Source organism: Labeo rohita, chromosome 7, assembly GCF_022985175.1.
Source record: "Labeo rohita strain BAU-BD-2019 chromosome 7, IGBB_LRoh.1.0, whole genome shotgun sequence".
Classification (NCBI taxonomy): domain Eukaryota; kingdom Metazoa; phylum Chordata; class Actinopteri; order Cypriniformes; family Cyprinidae; genus Labeo; species Labeo rohita.
This window is the reverse complement of record NC_066875.1, coordinates 41,888,178-41,909,611: the sequence shown is the minus strand read 5'-3', so window position 1 is coordinate 41,909,611 and position 21,434 is coordinate 41,888,178. Positions and strand designations below refer to the sequence as shown.

The 21,434-nt window shown below is 35.8% G+C and overlaps 1 protein-coding gene across 1 annotated transcript in view; it reads left to right on the top strand.

The window, feature by feature from the left end:
• Nucleotides 1-21,434, top strand: part of igf1rb (insulin-like growth factor 1b receptor) — a 109,160-nt gene extending 87,726 nt beyond the window's left edge. The window contains 10 exon segments of the mRNA XM_051114311.1: nt 20-153; nt 1,075-1,240; nt 1,347-1,446; nt 1,636-1,706; nt 1,783-2,012; nt 2,126-2,233; nt 4,520-4,679; nt 6,970-7,099; nt 12,429-12,563; nt 17,409-21,434. Coding sequence (XP_050970268.1) covers nt 20-153; nt 1,075-1,240; nt 1,347-1,446; nt 1,636-1,706; nt 1,783-2,012; nt 2,126-2,233; nt 4,520-4,679; nt 6,970-7,099; nt 12,429-12,563; nt 17,409-17,877 — 1,703 coding nt within the window. The 3' untranslated portion in view covers nt 17,878-21,434.

Genomic DNA, 21,434 nt, shown 5'->3' with positions numbered 1-21,434 from the left:
TTTCTTCATTTTGTTGTAGAAAGAGCTGATGACATTCCTGGCGCTGTGACCTGGGAAGGTCTGGAGGATGCGGTGTTCCTAAAGTGGCCTGAACCGCAAAAACCCAACGGCCTGATCCTGCTGTATGAGATTCAGTATCGACTTGGAACAGAGGTGATCGTTGCATTTTGATCACCCAATCATTGTCATCATAATGGTTTTATAAAATTTCCAACAAAATTTTGATTTATCGGTTCAAAAATGACAAGTGCTGTAACGTTCAAGTCTTTTTTTTTATTTTAATATTTTGAAATAAACTTCACATTTAAAAATAATAATAAAAAAAGAGAAAGAAACAACCTTCAAAAAATGGTTAAACTTTTAAAAATTTAAATTAAGTAGTTTGGCACATTATTTATTAAATATTTAAATATTTACTTCAGTACTTTTTTTTTTCCATGTAAAAAAATTCATTTTTGAGAGAAACAACCTTTTAAAAAATAATTAATTAAGCAGTTTGGCACGTTATTTATTATTTTAATATTTATTTAATAACACTTTCTTTTTATGTAACAATTGTCATTTATGAGAGAAACAATCTTTAAAAAAATTTAAATTAAGTAGTTTGGCACTTTATTTATTATTATTTACATTTTTACTTAATTTCTTTATGTAATAAAATTGTCATTTTTGAGTAAAAACAACATTTTAAAGAAGGGTTAACCTTTTAAAAAATTAAATTAAGTAGTTTGGCACATTATTTATTATTATATAAATATTTATTTAATAACACTTTCTTTTTTATGTAACAAAATTGTAATTTTAGAGAGAAACAACCTTTTAAAAAAGGTTATGCTTTTGAACATTTAAATCTGGCACATTATTTATTATTATTTAAATATTTATTTTATAATACAAATTTTTTTTTTTCCTGCAACATTGAAATCTCAGTGTTTTTTTGTTTGTTTGTTTTTTGTAGTATATTAGGCATTTATTGTGAATTTAATATTTTGATGGTATAGTTAAATGAAATATGTATATGCATTTATGCATTACATTGACCAGTATGTGTTTGTATTTATTCTTCAACAACAGCCTGAGAAGCATGAGTGTGTATCCCGTCAACACTACAGAGAGCACAAAGGGGTGAAACTCTCCAACTTAGGACCTGGGAACTATTCTGCCCGTGTGCGGGCTACGTCCCTCGCTGGAAACGGGTCATGGACAGACCCGATCGCGTTCTATGTGAATCAGATTGAACGTAAGTTTACTGTCATTTTCATTCCTATCAACTTTCAAAAATGCAAATTACATAGGAATTTGTTGAATTACTGAGTTTTCAAATGTTCTCTCTGTGTGCCCTCAAGAATCACGGTACGAGCACTACCTGTACCTGATGATCATCCCAATTTTCCTGATTTTTGCTATCATCGCTGGAGGGGCTTTAATCTATGTGAACAAGAGACGGTACCAGTTTTTAACACATCTACACAATATGTTCTTATAATTAATGTTAACAGCACAGGCCTCTCTAGACAATCTCACCTATCCAGATACTGTAATATTAAAAATCAAGCACTTGGTTCTCTATTAAACAGTGCATGTATTAAACGTTAGTGCTGTTTTTAATAAACAAGCGCTATCTGGATTCCACAGAAACAGCGACAGGCTTGGAAACGGAGTCCTTTACGCATCCGTTAACCCGGAGTACATCAGCGCAGCAGAAAGTGAGTGTTCTGTCAAGATCGTCTCAACATTTTCGTAAATATGCAGTGATTTGTAACTCTCGTGCTTTGTTTACAGTGTACGTGCCAGATGAATGGGAAGTGGAGCGAGAGAAAATCACCATGTGCCGAGAGCTTGGACAAGGATCCTTTGGTATGGTGTATGAGGGCATCGCCAAAGGTGTCGTCAAAGATGAGCCGGAAACCAGGGTGGCCATTAAAACAGTCAACGAATCGGCTAGCTTGCATGAACGCATTGAGTTCCTCAATGAAGCCTCTGTCATGAAGGAGTTCAACTGTCACCATGTGGTTAGTCAGAGAACGCATGACAGATCCTAATCTCAGAGCATTGGTGCAAACTGATATAATAATGTTGATTTCTAACTGCTGGGTTCCTCTGATGTCATTTGTGATTGGTTTAGGTGCGTCTGCTGGGTGTAGTTTCGCAGGGTCAGCCCACTCTGGTGATCATGGAGCTGATGACACGAGGAGATCTGAAGAGCTACTTGCGCTCGCTTCGATCGGCTGAGGTGAATACAGACATACATGCATACATCTGAGTAGTCATACCGAATTTTTATGAACCGTTATTCCAGCAGGTTAAGAATTGCCTAGTTGAGCTTAAAATTGTGAGTATTGATGTTTTTCTGCGGGTGAAATAAAATACGTTCTGATATTTATTCATGTTTTTTTCGAACTTTAAATAAAAAAAAAATGATGATTGGTTCACATGTCATTGATCTAGTAAGTCATTAATCTGTCAAGACACATTAAAGAGCCACAAAACAAAATTTATTGTTTGAATTTCTTAAAAAAGTCAACATTTTAAAGCTGAGACCTTGTTTCATACTAGAAGTAACCTGCTCTGTCTTGTCTGTCGGCGTGTTGTCGGCTTGATTGACAGGCGATCTGACCAATCATAGCACCACATCCACCATTCTGTCCAACAAACAAATCAGACAGGAGAGTAGATTAACTTCGGTTGGCTTACATTTGAAAAATTGTGTGTGTTGACGTCCTTCTGTGGTTTAAATAAAATGTGTTCTGGTGTTCATTCATGTCTTTTCATGCTTTAAATTAAGAAGAAGTGACAATTGGTTTACGCGTCATTGATCTAGTAAGGCAGTGATCTGTCAAGACACATTAAAGAGCCAGAAATGTATTGTTTGAATTTCTTAAAGTCAACATTTTAAAGCTAAGACCTTTTTTAATTTCAGAAGTAACCTGCTCTGTCTTGTCTGTCGGTGTGTTGTCAGTTTCCTCTTTGCTCTGTGATGTATTTTTCACTGCGTTAGAACATGATGTGTTGTGTGAGAGCGCCATTGTTTGTCGAAAATAGCAACAGTAACTAAGGAGGGCGGGTTTTTGCGAAGGGTCAATTGTTACTAATCAGAATTAATAATCTGTGCATGCATTCATGGCTAATTTCTTTGTCTAAATGGGCCGTTTCTACTATATAAGTGCCTCTTCAGTGGCTAGAACTCTGTTCCAAAACTTTGTGTGTACTACATGGGCAGCTACCTGATAAATTTACATTCTAAATGAAAAATGCAACCTCCTAAGTGACTGGTTTTAAATGTTCTTCTGGTCACACTTTAGTTTGGGGTCCAATTATCACTATTAAAGGAGAAGTTCACTTCCAGAAATTTGACAATTTCCTAATAATGTACTCACCCCCTTGTCATCCAAGATGTTCATGTCTTTCTTTCTTCAGTTGCAAGAAATTCAGTTTTTTGAGGAAAACTTTCCAGGATCTTTCTTCATATAGTGGATTTTAATGGTGGCCAGCGGCCCAGATTGCAGCTTCAAAGGGCTCTACACGATTCTAGCCGAGGAGTAAGGGTCTTATCTAGCCAAACAATCGGTCAAAAAAAAAGAATTTATAAACTTTTTAAGCACAAATGCTCATCTTGCACTAGCTTTGCGATGCGCATGCGCGTCTTCACGCGTTGCGTAATAAAGTTGTGAAAGGTCACGTGCTGTTAGTTTTTTGTCTGTGTACTACAGTTCAAAAGGGTGTTTTACTTTCTTTGCATGTTCGCTTTGTAAACAATGGGTCAGTACTTCTGCCTACATCATGCATGACCATTACAACGTGATTAAGTCGAGCTAGTGCAAGACGAGCATTTGTGGTTGAAAAGTATTCAATTTTTTTTTTTTTAAGAAAATGACAGATCATTTTACTAAATAAGACCCTTATTCTTCAACTGGGATCATGTGGAGCCCTTTAAAGCTGTATTGTAACTGCAATTTGGACCTTCAACCTGTTGGTTTCCATTGAAGTCCAATATATGGAGAAAAATCCTGGAATGTTTTCCTCAAAAAACGTAATGTCTTTATGACTGATGAAAGAAAGACACAAACATCTTGGATGACATGGGGGTCAGTAAATTATCAGGAGGTTTTCATTCTGGAAGTGAACTTCTTTTAACTATGACTTTTGCCTCAAAAAACTAATTTGCCCTTATTAATAGTAAGGTAGTTTTTAAGTTTAGGTATGGGATAAAATTAAGGGATTAAGGGATGTAGAATATGGTCATGCAGAATAAAATATTAATATGTGCTAATAGTAAAGTACTAATATACAGACAGTGTCCTAATAATATGCATGCTAATAAGCAACTAGTTAATTGTGAGAATTGGTCCCTAAACTAAAGTGTTACTGTTCTTCCGTGCACACATGAGAAACTCGACTCCAAATTTATTTTAGAAGAGTTTTGCATGATGCAACGCTTCAGCATGGAACTTACACAATTCACTGGGTTTCAAAAGAGAGCAACAACAGTATCATTCTCCTTTTCCACTTCCTTCCTTAGAACACCTCCAGCTTGCCTTTGCCGCCATTGAAGAAGATGATTCAGATGGCAGGAGAGATCGCGGATGGCATGGCTTACCTCAACGCCAACAAATTTGTTCACAGAGACTTGGCAGCAAGAAATTGCATGGTGGCAGAGGATTTTACTGTCAAAATTGGTGGTATGTGATGAAATGAGGCAAAATGTATTTGCTTTTTGTTGTTGTTTAAAGGGGTCATCGGAAGCCCATTTTCCAAAAGTTGATATGATTCGTTTTTTTTTACCTCGTCAAAATCAGCGCTTTTCAGAGCGAGCCATTTTGTTGCATTTGCCTTTAAATGCTAATAAGCTCTGCTCACCTCGCCCCTGTCTTCTGTGGGCTGATGAGCCGTTCTGTTTTCTTTAGCCACGAAACTTGCTAACTAGCACATTATTAGGAAAGGCGATTTGCAAAGATGCATAAAAAACCCTTATATTCACTTCTGCTGTAGCCATTTAGGCATATCGGGGATCGGCGCATTTACTTCAAAAAAACGAAAGTAATTAATCCTCTGCATCTTCAGCGGCTCAGATGTAGGGAGTAGAGCTGTAATCAGGCCTTAAAAGTTAGGCCCGACAGGGCCCGAGCCCAACAGAATTCGGCCCGAGCCCGACAAGTATATTTTGATTGACAGCTTTTTAAAAGCCCGAACCCGTTTACAGCCCGATATTATTCAAATGTGCACAAGCACACAGCTCTTTTGCCTTTTGTCAAGAATGTCATTTATACATGTTTTAACATAATTTATTAATGAATATAATAAGTCCTCTGTAACATCGTAACATCTCAGCACTCTAAATAGGCATACACTTAGCCTATAAATAGGCCAACGCGCCAATAAAAAAAGACTCTTTCTTAACAAATTAAATTAAGATAAATCCTAAATTAAGATGGGTTTTTGGCAATAACGAAATTAAGATAGTTTCAGCGCGGTCCTGCGCTCACTGATGGTGCGTCCAGCAGCACTGAACACCCTTTTACTGCTGCTGCGACTGCCCGGGATGCATAGTACTGATCTGGCTAATTTTGCCAAAACGTAATCACCAGAGGCAAGCCTCCGTTTCACCTCCTCAGCATCCATTTTCGCATCTTTCTCGCGCTAATCAAAACGCATCACATGGCCGATAATTTACCGGGCAAGCCGGAGCGCAAGCCGGAGCCCGTGTAAAATGATATAAATTAAGCCAGAGCCCGACCGAACCCGTCGGGTCCCGTCGGGTTTCATCGGGTTCGGGCAAAGATCTTCAGCTCTAGTAGGGAGTAAATGAGGACTGCTATGTTCTTTATTACATCCAACAACAAAACGCCTCAATTGCTCAACCGGAGACATTTTTTGTCTTCCTTTGCAATGGAGTCGAAACAATGGTGGTCGGACTATTACAGCTCACTCAGGGCGTTTTAAAAGATTCAGATTTTAAAAAGGGGATATTACTTATAAAGATTACAAAATTACAACTGGGTGGATTTTTATCATTAAAGGGTGGTTGTGTACACACACTGCCAACACACATTTATGTTCAAACAACATGTAAAACTGAGTTTTGCATCCGCAAAATGACCCCTTTAAAATAGCAACTAGTAATTTATTTATTTTTTTAAAGGTATTTTATTTTTTTAGTATCTGTGCTTTAAACAGAATGAATTTTGAGACAGCTTCTTAGAGAGGATTTTAGCATATTTTAATAGTAAATTATCTTCAGTTGGTGGTATTTCACATGAAAAATTAATTAAATAAAAATTTGACAGGTATTTAATTTTAAAAAATTGCATTGACAAATTGCACCTTAGATTTTGACATTTTGCACTATTGCTCATTAAATACTTATTTTTCAATTTCATGTATAACAATAATAACAACTGTAATATTATTATTATTGTTATTATTATTATTAATTTACATTATATTTTTATATTTAATATTTAATAGTAAATAGTTATATTTAATAATAAATTAATTTAATATTTAATTTAATAAATTCTATTTGTAAATGCATGTTATTTTACATATGATTTTTTACACTGTAATTGTTAATGAAAATGTCAGAACTGGATCTTCCTGTGAAACAATACACTTGACTCTGGTGATGTAAACCAGACTTCTCCAATAATTTTTCTGCTTTAAAAAATGATTAAAATTCTGCTTAAAATTTTCCTGGATCTGTCACAATACAGAATAAAAAGCTGTATCGATTTAAGATTTTAAGATTTGTATTGTTTTAACCATCATGTAGCAATAAATGAAAGGGTTTGCAGTAAATTATGACGAACATTTCAAAAGAATTATGCATCTGAGCATTCTCAATTTTTATTCCGTAATGAACAAGTAATGAATTACTGAAAATGCTGTGTCTGTTCTTCATTTTGTTTGGCTAAATCTCAAGTAAAACTATAGAACTTTAGTCATTTCACCTCATTTATCCTCAATTTGTAGATTTTGGCATGACGCGGGACATTTATGAGACTGATTACTACAGAAAAGGAGGCAAGGGACTGCTGCCTGTGCGCTGGATGTCTCCAGAGTCTCTCAAAGATGGAGTATTCACCACCATGTCTGATGTCTGGTAAGCTTTCATGTGTTCTATAGAGAATCAGTGTGTGCAAGATGTTAAAACACACTGAGATATTAGATATTAACTGAGACATATAGCGTGCAGTATATCAGGGTACATCAGTCTTTGTAGCTGTGAGCGACATCTGTATTTGAGCAAGGACCGCCCCAGTGAGCACTTCAATTCCTCCGCTTGCTTAACGAGAAATGAAAACCACACTCGCAACAGCTCAACACACATTTTCCATGACATGGTGCATACGTTAATGCGGTAAGCAATGAGGAGAAACATCTTTCCGTATATTTCAAATGAAGCTGGCAATCAAGCCTCATCGGCCCTCATATGAGCTAGAAACATTTCCCTCATATGCTAGTCTCATTTGACAGACTTTCAAAGAAAACCTCGGGGAGTCTAGACCGTGGCTTTTCCGGAAACGGCAACAGCTGCAGCTGATATGAGCGGCATTCCAGAGCCTCAAGGAATCTTTAGGCGATTCGTCCTCCCGTGTCGTGATAAGTAGCTGTTTGCGCTCGCTGGGAGGTTTGCGCTTAAATCTTTTGTTAAGGATCAGAATCAAGCACTCCCTGTTCAGGAAGAGGATTGAACTTAATTACAACGCGCTCAAGTTTCCTTCCAGGTGTCTGGACAGTCTGCCCTAACAGTTCACCTTTCATGTTTGTCCAGGGTCGCCGTCAGGCCTTGATAATAAGGAATGTCTGGTAAACTTAACACGAGGATCAGACATAGGAGTCGTTTTTCGCCAGTAATTACAAATTTGCCATTGTAGAAAAATCTGCATCAGCGGTCAAGATCAGAATCAAAATATGGCTGTTTCTCAAAGGTTAAGTGTGCATTTTTTGTGCCACTGAATGGAAGTACAAAGTAATGAATTATGAATTTCCAAAATGAATGAATTTCCAAATAATGAGTAATTTCAGACAGATTTCCTGAACATTCTTCTGTCTTTCATTTGTCAGACAATCAGATAGCCGTGCCCCACATTTATGTTATTGGTTAAGTGGAGAGGCTAAAACAAACACTCAGTTAACCTATGAGTGTCCTTTACATATTAAATTTTGGAATTGGAAAAATTATAGAATAGAATAGTCATACATTCAGCCTCTGTTCTGAATTGTATAATATACCTTGTTTTAGCAGTGTGATGCAGCGTCATGTTTCCGTCATGCACTTGTATTGCAATAAGCTAGGGTGTTTTTTTTTTGTTTGCTTTTTTTTTTTAGGGTTAGTTAGGGTGTTTTGTTTAGTTTTATGTCTTTTGGTTTTGTTTTTTGCTTTGTTTAGGGTTAGTTAGAGTTTATTGTTTTCTTTTGTTGTTTTAGTTAGGGGTTTTATTAGGGTTGGTTAATGTGTTTTGTTTTTTGTTTTGTTAGGGTTTTTTATTCGGGTTAGTTAGATTTTTTTGTTTAGTTTTGTTATGCTTTTTGTAATGCTTTCGCTTTGTTTAGAGGTTAGGGTTAGTTAGGGTTCTTTGTTTTTTTTTGTTCGTTTTTTTTTTTTTTTTTTTTTTTGGTCTTGTTAGGGTTAGGGTGTTTTGTTTTGTTGGGGTTCATTTTTTTGTTTTGTTAGGGCTTTTTTGTTTTTTTGTTAGGGTTAGGGTTTTTTGTTTAGTTTTGTTACGTTTTTTGTTTTGTATTTTTTGTTTTTTTTGCTTTGCTTAGAATTAGGTTAGGGTTAGTTAGGGGTTTTTTTGTTTGTTTTAGGGTGAGTTTTTTTTTTTTTTTTTTTTTTTGGTTTGTTTTGTTAGGGCTAGTTAGGATTTTTTGTTTTGTATTTTTTTGTTTGTTTGTTTTAGGGTTAGTTAGGGTTTTATGTTTTGTTAGGGCTAGTTAGGGTATTTTTGTTTTGTTTTGGAGCTGTGTTTCCCTGCTTCAGATAGGCTCCAGCATTCCCACAACCCTACACATAATAAGTGGATTGGAGCATGTATGGATGGATTTTAAAGGAAACTATGATATTATTGGAAATGCATATTAAATATTTTTCTGTTTTAGTAAGTAGGAATAAATAAAAAAAAAACTCACTCAATATTTAAGTGGACTTTGTATGTTGTATCTTTTGTATGTTTGTGCTTATAAAAATTTGAGTCGTGAGCTAGCAACATGTTCAAAGGATAGTTCACCCAAAAATGAAAATTCTGTCATTCATTACTCACCCTCATGTTGTTCCAAAGCCATAAATCCTTCAAGCTGTTCAGCCGTTCATCTTTGGAACACAAGTAAAGAAATTTTTGATGAAATCCGAGAGCTTTCTGACCCTGCATAGACAGCAACACAACTACCACCAGTTTCTTGTTCAGTGCGCTTTCATGACAAAATCATGCGTGTGATGTAGAACCCGGATGCGCTGCATCTGGATTGCAAGCAAAGGAATTCTCACAATGCATCGTGGTACTCTCGTAAATGTGTGTCAAAGACTGACACGAAAGAGAAGAAATTGTTGAACAAAGTATTCTCATAGCTCACAGCACCAGTGATGTCACATGGACAATTATATCAATGTCTTTACTACCTTTCTGGGCCTTGAACGTGTCAGTTGCATAGCTGTATTCAGAGTCAGAAAGCTCTTGGATTTCATCAGAATGTCTTAATTTGTGTTACGAAGATGAATGAAGGTCTTACAGGTTTGGAATGACATGAAGGTGAGTAATTAATGACAGAATTTTCATTTTTGGATCTCTTTAATGTCATGTTGCAATCAGCTGTGAGTGTTAAATAGGCCTGGTAAGACATGCTATTCTTGTCTAGCATGTTGCATCTATGCTTTGTGTAAAAGGCAACCCTGGAATGCATAGCAAAGAGCTCAGTAAGAAAGTAAATTCAATATGGCGAATTGCACAATGTGGATTACAAAAGAAAATTTCATTTAGCACTGTAAAGTATTGATGCAAATAGTTCAGTGCAATTAAAATACTTGTGTTTTCTAAAATCAGTTGACGAATGTCCTGTGTATAACATTGAGCTGCTGCCTAATATGAAGCGTTTTTAAATTTATGAAGGCAGTAATAGACCACAAAGCAGCTCATTAGTTTTGGAACAGAGCCTGTGATTATTTTCTGCTGGCTTTGAAGCTCTTTTGTATCTAATTTAGATGTACAACACTTCTCTGCAGAAAAATAATAAGAATAAGACCCGAAAGAAAAAGCAAAACTCGAGGCACGACTGAAGGTATTTCTGTTACATGCTTAATAGCTTTATCATCAACAGACCACGTTATATTATATAATTTGTCTGAGCGGCTGACTCATAATGACAACTTGCTTCCATTTGAAAGTTTTAGGTATTTAGAACGCACATCACTCACATTCTCAGTGGAAATATTGATATTTCATGATAAAACATCTTCAGGGAGCAGTTCTTTTACAAGCAGGGAGCTTTCAACTGAAGTCACTCAGGATTTAAACAAAAAATTAAGCGTTGAAGGGGCCCTCACACCCGGGCTCCCCGCCACCCGATTTCTTGAGGAAAAAACGAACGGTGAGCAATATGCATTTAGAGTCATTTATATGTGCCAAACTTCCTGCTGCCAGCTGGTGGCGCTATGACTATAACTGAATATTGGCATGTAGATGTCTTGAGGCCAGGACTTTGACCAAACATACGAAGTTTGATGCAGATTGAACATGGTGTGTTCGAGTTCGACATATCCTGTTGCCAGCAGGTGGCGCTATTATTATAACTGAATAATGGCCTTTAGATGTCTTCAGCCCAGGCCATCGAACTTAGTTAGGCTGCCACGGACACGCCCTTTAACGAAAACAGAAGATCTTTGCAATTTAACAATGCATTTAAATTATACTGATCGAATATGATGTTGATGTCATTAAATCTATATGAGGAGTTATTAGAGTGTAAAACATGCCACTTCCTGTTGCCAGCAAGTGGCGCTATGACTATAACTGAATATGGTCATGAGCATGTGTTCAGGGCAGGACTCTTATCAAAAATGTGAATTTTGGTGCAGATTGGACATTGTATGCCTGAATTATAACAACTTCCTGTTTCATGGCGAAACATCAAAGTTTGACGGGCCGCCACGGACACGCGCTTCGACGAAAACTCAAGATGATGAAGGGCTTTAGATTGCACTCAACAAATTCGGTGTTGATCTGTTTAAATCTCTAGCAGTTTGTTTAAATACAGCGCCTGAAAATGGCAAAAACGGCACAAATATTGCAGAGAATATTCAAAATAACAAACTTCGTGTTAGGTTTCGGAACGCGTACCGAAGGACTTTTTTGTTGGTATTTATGTTTTACATGTGTATACCGAATTTCGTACATATATGTGAAACTTAAAATCAAACATATGAAGTTTGGTTCAGATTAAACATGCTGTGTTTGAGTTAGTGTAAAACATGACATATGCTGTTGCCAACAGGTGGCGCTATTATTATAACTTAATATTTGCCTTTAGATGTCTTCAGCTCAGGACTCTTATCAAACGTGTTATAACAACTTCCTTTTCTATGGCGAAACATCAAATCTTGTCAGTCCACCACGGACACGTCCTTCAACGAATTTAACGTCGCAAAGGCCTTTAGATTAGACTGACCAAATTTAATGTTAGGTCGTTAGAGCATAAAACACACCGGTTGCCAGCAGGTGGCGCTATGACTATAACTGAATATGGTCATGGGCATATGTTCAGGACATGACTATTATCAAAAATGGGAATTTTGGGGCAGATCGGACATTGAAACTTCCTGTTTCATGGCGAAACATCAAAGTTTGACGGGCCGCCATGGACACGCCCTTCAGCGAAAACTCAAGATTTTCGCAATTAACGTCACAAAGGGCTTTAGATTACACCCACCAAATTTGGTGTTGATCTGTTTAAATCTCTGAGGAGTTTGTTTAAATACAACACCTTAAAATGGCAAAAATGGCACAAAACTTGACCAAAAAATTACTAAGAAGTAACAGACTTCCTTTTGGATTTCGGACTGCGTACCGAAGGACTTTTTTGTAGGTATTGGTGTGTTACATGTGTCTACCGAATTGTGTACACGTATGTGAAACATGGCTCAAGGGGCACTTCGTTGAAATTTTATAGGTGGCACTGTCGAGCCATTTTGCCACACCCACTTTTGAAACCCATATCAGATGTAAATGTTCACCACTTTTGGCATGTGTGCAACGTTTTATGAGTTTTCGAGCATGTTTAGGTCCTCAAAAATGTGATTTATTTTGGAGAAGAAGAAACTGAGCAATTCCAATTGGGTCCTCGCACCATTGGTGCTCGGGCCCTAATGAGCATCTTGTAGACACTTTAGTTGCTATCAATGCAGATCTCAATTTTTCTCATCTGTTGTCCTTTTGCAGGTCCTTTGGGGTGGTGTTGTGGGAAATAGCCACCCTGGCCGAGCAGCCCTATCAGGGCATGTCTAATGAGCAGGTATTGCGGTTTGTCATGGAGGGAGGACTATTAGACAAACCAGACAACTGCCCTGACATGCTGTAAGTCATCCCATTCACATCTTTCACTCACTTTGTTCTGAATGCAAATATTTTCTAGCTGCTGTTTTCCATCCAATGAAATCAGACAGGGACCAGAGACTGTCAAGCTCCAAAAAAGGCACAAAAACACCATAAATTGAAGCCCTATGATACTTTTGAGGAATAGACCAAAATTCAGTGTCACTTTTTCTTGCAATCTGTCCAGGATTGGTTTCATTGACGTCAAACCTGGTGCAACATCTTGATGTGGCAATTCTGAAATTTCTTAATATGAATATTCATGTTAGGTTTGGAAGGACATGATGGTGAATAAATGATGACAGGTTTTCATTTTTTGGGTGGACTGTGCCTTTCAAAAAGTAGAAAGTCTGCCACCTACTGTATGAATCTTGTGACAACGTCACAAAGCTAAAAACAAGACATTAGAAATCTGGATTAGCTTGAGAATTAATGGTATTTACCATAAAGTTTTTGACTTTGGCCATTATTTGTGTTGGATTTTAAAACAGCCAAGTCTAGCGCTCTCCCTGTGGGTGCTAGGCTCTAAATTTAAGTACAATTTGTTTATCTGTGAGAGTCTCCAAGTGCTGGGTTTTCTTTGGCGCGGTTTGAGTTAGGTTGCGTCTGGCTTTAAGTCCGTGTTTTATCTGAAGTGTGAGAGCTGGCAGTGACATACGAGCACTCGAGGCACAACAGGGATTCCACATTTTTAATAATATAACATTATATCAGGAGGGAGGAAGGTAGGTAGGTAAGTTTCTTGAGAAGAAAGGGGTACAAAAAATGGAAACTCAGAAGTAGCTTACATTACCATTTGGTTTTACATATTGGCTGTATGGGTGACCCATTCTTTTATTTTGTATTTTTTGTCAGCCACAGCTTGTGTTTTTAATCTATTAAATAAGTAAGAGAGTATCACTTTTCAGTTTAGTTTGATAAAACAGAAACTTAGGGCTGTACAGCTTAAAAACAGAGATATAAATGAAATAATATGTTATAAATAAATGTTATAAATATATATATTTTTTAAAGAAATTAACTTTTTTATTTAATCAATCCATTTATTTATAATCATTTGTAATTTTTCATAAAAAATATGTATATATAAATATACATAAAATATATAATTATATATTTATATATAATATAAAATTATAAATTATAAATCAATTATAAATTAAATTATAAATGATTTTATATGTGACTTTATATAAATGACTTTATATATAATGATTTTATGTAAATGACTTTTTTTAAATTATTAAATTGTTTTTGCAAATAAATATATATATATAAAATGGTGTCTTATATATATAAAAATATATATATAATTTTTTTTTTTTACTTTATTTTTCTATTTTAGAAAAACGATAAAAAGTTCTCTCTTTCTCTTTTTATTTGGTGAAACAAATGCACAATGATGTTTTGTTTCAAGAGTAACGGCAGTTTGCATTTTCTTAGTCCACTGTCCATTGATGGGAAGTGCACAATGGTTTGCATTGGCCTGTGCCTTATTTTCATGTCAGGGCCGTCTGGTTTAGGGTCTTTGTTGTGGTTGGCCGACGTTTGGCACCTTTTAACACTTTTTTAAAGGAAAAGTGCCGGGAAGGATGAAGTGGTTTTTAAAGCAGCCAGAACAGGAGTGGATGAGGGCATGTGGGAGGGTTTTGGGCTGGTACATGCTGCTTTATTACTGCACCGCCTCTGTCTTCTGTTTTAATGAGCCAGCGCACGACTGCTGAGACTAACAGTGCCAACGGTCACCCAAATTCAACCTCTAAAGGAAGTAAACATATTCAATTAAAATTGGAAATGATGTGCAGCTTACCAATTACAACACATTAGGCCATATTGCTCATGCATGGGATATTTTTTAGCCAAAAAACACAAAAGCCACTGCCTCCTACTAGAAAAGAATTTGTGTTTACTTTAAAAGTAGTAAAAAAAAATATAGTGATTATAGTGATACTCATTCAGAAAATGTATAATTTTAACCTAAAATGTAAAGTAAAATATATTTAAAAAGTAAAAAATTTCTAAAAATTATAGTTGTAAAAATTATGAGTAATAATACTCATTCAGAAAATTCATAATTTCCATCTTAAAAGTGTTTGAAAAGTTTTGAAACTAAACATAAAAACGTAAAACTTTAAATCATCAAACAGGAAATGATATCATAGAACAGACTCTTGGTCAGAAGAAAAAAAAAAAAGGTTTTTAAAAGTTGTAATACTCCTTATTCAGAACATGTATAATTTCTATCTTAAATAAGTTTAAAAAATGGTTTTAAAAAGTAAAAAAAAAAAAAAAACCTTAAGAAAATTTAACGATGCTCATTCACAAAATTTGTAATTTTTACTGTAAAAAAAAAAAAGTCAAAAATAGCTATAACTTGTGTTTCTATGCAATATAATCATCATGCAATTTATAAAATATAGAAATAAGATAGCAAAGAATGTTTTAAATGAACGTGAATGCAATAATTACACCTGTAACTTCTCACTTGCATTTAAAACTCAGTTTTTCATCGTTTTGATGAAAAATCCATATTTTGTCCTTCTAAAGGTTACTGCGGACTTCAGTTGAGTTCATAAAGCACTTTAAACACTGGAGGTGCTAAAATCAGCCTGAACCTCCCCATCAATGGAAACTTCATTTAATGCCATGCAGGAAAAACAAGCTGGAGGCTCCGAGGGCAGTGAGTCCAATCTCTCTGTCTCACAGCTGGAGAGCCAAAAGCCCCGATGTGAGCGCGTGCATGTGTGTGTGTGAGAGAGACGGTGAAAATACCGCACTTGGATTTGCTGGTGTGAATGTTTGTGTATGTGGTGCACGGGTATTTGTAACTGTCAGCTGATGTTTGCGCTAGCTGTGTGTGGGTGTGTAGCCGGCGCTGGTGTTTGTAAGACTAATGGTGTGTGTTACTCCACTAGTGTGTGAGCTGGCACAGAGATCCTAGTATTTATTTCAGCAGACTCCTCTGGTATTCTTAGCCTGTTTGTGTATAATTAAAATGGTGAACTGGAATGCTCGAGTGTCAGCGAGATCGTACGCTTTTTATCCCCCCACCCACCCCATGTAACTGTAGCAGTTCCCCTTCGCCAGCGCTCTTGGGCCTCCTTTACAGCTTTGCAGTGTGATTTCATCACAGTTGTGTGTTTGCTGTGCAGTAAAGAGGTCGCAGCATTCACCATGAGCTCACTGCAGCTGTGTTTAGGACGTAAGTGCTGATAGCGTGCATGTTTATGTTACCGATTCGTCACACTGCCACCTGTTGTTCAGAACGATGGCGAGTAGGCGTAGGCAGTATGAACAAGAGTAACTTTGTGCTGTAGTAGCATTTTCGATGACAATAATGTTAAATAGTACAATATTCAAAATATATAGTGACTATAAACTATAAAGTATACATTTCTATTCTGAATCATTTTAAATTAATAAATACTGATTTTTATTTCAAATTTAGATACATAGCCTTTTAACTACGCATATATATATATATATATATATATATATATATATATATATAGTGATTGAAAACATTTAAAATTTAAAAGGATGCAAACCAAAAAAGGTAGTTGATAATATAATGTAGTCTGTCTGTTTTTTTTTTTTTTTAAATATAATACTTAATTTTGTTAAAAATATTTATTAATGTTTTTTTAAATTAATAAATAAAATTTTGATTAATATATAGTAACTTAAGTGATGCAAACCAGAATTAAGATTAATAACTGGTTATGTGTAGTGCATATCTCATATAGTGACTAATTATTGTTCTATGTATATTATAATAATTCCGATAATTAAATTGTATAAAGGTATTTTACAGTTTATATATATATATATATTTATAAAATTTATAAAATATTTAAAATTTAATTATCAGAAAATTGTAGAGAGAGAGAGAGACTAAAATTTGACATGTTTAAAATTTGAAATTGAAAAGGGGAATATTTTTCAGTTTTTTAGAGGTATTTTACAATTAATTTCTAAAATGATGAATATATAGACTAAAATATTTAAAATGTGAAATTTTAAAAGGGAAATATTTATGTTTTACAGAAGTATTTTAAAATTTATTTCTAAAATGATAAATATATAGACTAAAATATTCAAAATATGAAATTTCAAAAGGGGAATATTTATATTTTATAGAAGTATTTTAAAATTAATATATAAAATGATAAATATGTAGAAGTTTCAGTATTTTACGATTAAATATATATGTGTGTGTGTGTGTGTATGTATATATGTATGTATGTGTGTATATATATGTATGTATATATATATATATATATATATATATATATATATATACTAAAATAATTTTACATTTAAATTTCAAATTGAAAAGGGAAATATTTTTTCGGTTTTATAGTATTTAGTATTTAACTAATAATTGATTAAATTATATGTATTATTTAATCAATTTATAATTACAATGTTAATTTATATTTTAATTTATTTCTTTTTATTATATATATATATATATATATCTATTTAAAAAAATACATTTCAAAGATAAAAGGGGAATATTTTTCAATTTTACATAGGTATTTTAAAAGTAATTTATACATATTTTTGTGTGTGTGTGTGTGTATATACACATTAACACAACCACACACACAATTTTTTTTTAAAATAACACAAACCAGATGAAATTTTGTAACTGACTTTAACTCTTCTGTTTATCATTCACATATACCCTGCTGTCATCTGATGCTGATTATCTTAAAACTGCCAAATATCAGTCTGTCATTTGGACTGGACAACAACTGTTTTTAATGTTTTTCGAGGACCATATTGTTGAACTTTTCTTTGTGTTCTCTTACGTGCTTTCAGGTTTGAACTGATGCGCATGTGCTGGCAGTACAACCCCAAAATGCGGCCGTCCTTCCTGGAGATCATCAGCAGCATCAAGGACGACCTTGACGGGGGTTTTAAGGAGACGAGCTTCTTCTACAGCGAAGAAAACAAACCTCCGGACACGGAAGAGCTGGACATGGAGAACGTGGAAGCCATGGAGAACGTTCCTCTGGAGCCGTCCTCCAGCCTGCAGCCCCTCGCGCCCTCTCTGGCCTCCCCTCAACAGTGCGCCCCTGCGTCCCAGGGCTCCGGCACCCCGGCCGGCCCGTCCTCACCGCCTTCCTCCCCCAGCTCCACGGACAAGCACCCGCTCCCCACGTCCGCGGCAAACGGGCCCTCGATGGTTCTCCGTAGCCCGTTTGACGAGACCCAGCCTTACGCTCACATGAACGGGGGGCGTAAGAACGAGCGTGCCTTGCCTTTGCCCCAGTCGTCGGCTTGCTGATCGACGGCCCGATCCCGTTTCCGGACACGTCTCTGTCTGTCAAGCCACTGTGTGGTCTCCTGAGAAGAAATATTAAGATTAAAGAGACAAGGAAAGACAAAATTGTACAAACTGAGAGTCCAGGCAATCAATCTTTTCAATCATACCTCAACGGACAAAGTTTGGATTTCTTTGTTTTTTGTGTATTTCGATTGAATCGTTGAATTGATTGACATGAACTCATTTGTTATTTCCGCAGACTGGATCACTGACTGAAAAACCATGACCTTCACTCTCGCACTCGATAGGCTGACTGTTTTTGTTACGTTTTGTTACTTTTCTAAACTTCCAAAACTGGTTTGAAGGCCTATCAGAGCCAGTAGTGGTACGGTGGCATTATTACGACACGCTCTGCATATCTCTAAGCGAATCCAACAGCAAAACACTTGCTCTTGTCTTTGTTTCCAAAGACGTGCGTCTAAATTAGAGAAAGGTGTGAGTTTTTTCTTCCGCCCATCTTAGAATTTCGTTCCCCCGATCCGATTCAGATCTGGGTACAGAAATCTTCAGCTTCCGCTTTCTCCAAATCATCTGGCTGTGCAACGTAGTGGAGAAGAAATTCTCTAATCTGCCAAATGTCTTTCTTTTCTTCTTTTATGTTGCCAAATTGTATACTGTCGTTTGTATCCCCACGCATTCATGTTCCCCAAAATACACACAAACAACCGTTTTTTTTTTTTTTTTACCCTTTTTGCCTGAAGGAATAGTTCACCCAAAAGTGAAAATCTTCTCAGCCTCAGGCTGTCTAAGATGTTGGTGACTTTGTTTCATCATCAGAATGGATTTAGAGAAATTTAGCATCACATTATTTGCTCACCAGTGGATTCTCTGCAGTGAATGGGTGCCGTCAGAATGAGAGTGATTAAAAACACAAGTAATCCACATGACTCCAGTCCATCAATTAATGTCTCATGAAGTGCAAAGTTGTGTATTTATCATAAATCTATCATTAAAACATTTTTAACTTCTATAATTCTGACGGCACCCATTCACTGCAAAGGATTCATTGGTGGGCAAATGCTAAATTTCTCGAAATCTATTCTCATTTGCATCTTAGATGGCCTGAAGGTAAGTACATTTTCAGCTAGTTTTTATTTTTGCATAAACTATTCCTTTAAAATCAGTCAGTAACAGAGTTTTTTCCAGATATCCCAGATCTTTTGCTCAAAGGAATAGTTTATCCAAAAATGAAAATTTCCTGAAAACCTCACCCTTAGGCGTTTCTTCCTCTGGATGCTCTGCAGTGAATGGGTGCCGTCATAATGAAAGTCCAAACAGCTGATTAAAAAACATAATCACAATAATCCACAATTAATTTACACAGCTCCAGTCATTTAATGTTTTATGAAGTGAAAAGTTGTATATTTGTAATAAACAAATCTATAATTTAGACGTTTTTAACTTCAAACCAAGATTTTGGACTCTCATTCTTACGGCACCCATTCACTGCAGAGGATCTATTGGCGAGCAAGTGTAATGCTAAATTTCTCCAAATCTGTTCTGATGATCAAACAAACTTGTTTACATCTTAGATGGCCTGAGGTTGAGTACATTTTCAACAATTTTTTTGTGTGTGTGTGTGAACTGTTCCTTTAAAATCTCAGTCAGTAAGAGAGTTTTCCCAGATATCCCAATCTTAAAGGAATAGTTTACCCAAAAATAAAAATTTTAAGTGTAATTTTAGGTGTTTCTTCATCAGAACAGCTTTAGAGAAATTTAGCATTGCAACACTTGCTCACCAGTGGAGCCTCTGCAGTGAATGGGTGCCGTCAGAATGAGAGTCCAAACAGCTGATTAAAAACACAAGTAATCCACATGACTCCAGTCAATCAATGTCTCATGAAAAGTTGCATATTTGTCATAAACGATACAATGTTTTTATCTTCAAACCAAGAGTTTGGACTCTCATTCTAACGGCACCCATTCATTGCAATCTATTGGTGAGTGAGTGATGTAACACTAAATTTCTTCAAATCTGCTCTGATGAAGAAACAAACTCATTTACATCTTGGATGGCCTGAGGGTGACCACAATTTCAGCTAATTTTAATTTTTCCGTAAACTGTTCCTTTAAAATCACAGTTGGTAAGAGAGAGTTTTCCTAGATTCCCACTTTTCTCTCCTCCTTTCGCTTTAGGGTTAGACGCATTTCAGATGGAATAATGCGACATGCAGCAAACATTACATTGCAAAAAAAAAACTTTAAAAGGGATTCAAAGAAAAAAATAGAAGCTCAAACGGTTTAAAATTGTGGCATTGTGAAGTTGAAAAAATGTTCACAGCAATTCTCCCGCTTGGTTGTTCAGCCGTACTTCGGACCACAGAGCGCGTGCATCGTTTGTCGGTCACTTTTGTACCTTTTTTTACAGTTCAGATTGATCATCTAAATGTCTGTGCTAAAAAAGCTGCTATTTTATTATTGTTTTTCTTTCGTGGTTGTAATATATATACATATATATAAATGTAAAGAGATTCTTAAGGTGTAATCCTTTGCCTTTCCACTACAGTCCATTTTATGATACTTACAGTTCTGCAAAATTAGAAAAAACAGTAGAAGGTTCATTTTTGCAATGAAAAGTTTTGTTTTGACAGATCCTCTCTCTCCAAAAGCAAAACTGGCAATTGAACAAACTGTCTTTTCTGTCTCACGTCATTAACGGCGGCACCTGACGACGCGATTCTGTAACAGCTCGACACTGTGTCTCTCATCACATTAAACGCGCAACAGTACTCTCAGGTCACAATCCTAAAAGTTTCCACTATTCATTCCTCTTTAATCAACAAAATACGACTTAAAATTTGGCAATTGATTTCACTGCTTAAAGATAGACTCGTCTCATTCTGATTGTTCAGCCTTATTTGTGTCTGATCCTGCCGCCCTTTGAAGGCCCTGATCTTATAAACTCTGCATTTCCTTCCTTCCAAGCAGAGCCTGGTAAACGATTACACAGATATGATTCAGCATATCTCTATGCAGAAGTTGTGTTTGTAACATAGATCACATATATCGATTTAAAGATACAGGTTTGACTACGAGCGCCAGTCTTTGGGACTTTTTTTTTGTTTCGAAGGATTTTTCAAAGGAAAAACTGACACTTTTGTTTTCCCCCCACCCTGGCCTTTTTATTTTCATTATTTATTTCTTTTTCTTTTTTTTTTTGTGATGCATTTATGATCACTGTAAAACCCCCTCCCCCGATTACATTTTAGATATTTTTATATGCTTTTTTTCATGACATGGGGACTTTTTTTTTTTTCCTTCAGACATTTATCTACCTCACTCTTTTTTTATGTACCTATATATATAAAGTACATCTGACCTTTTTCATGAAAAGGACAATATTACTGCTCTCTGTATCTGGGTAAAACCTCACAAACGCTACAAACCACAATCTCGGTGGAGAAATTACCGAGTTACGGACATTTTGTATGACTAGCTGCTTTCTTTCCTATCGGATCTTGCTTAAATTTGTTTATTATTTATTTGTGAGATTAAACAAGAACAGGTCTGACAATTGA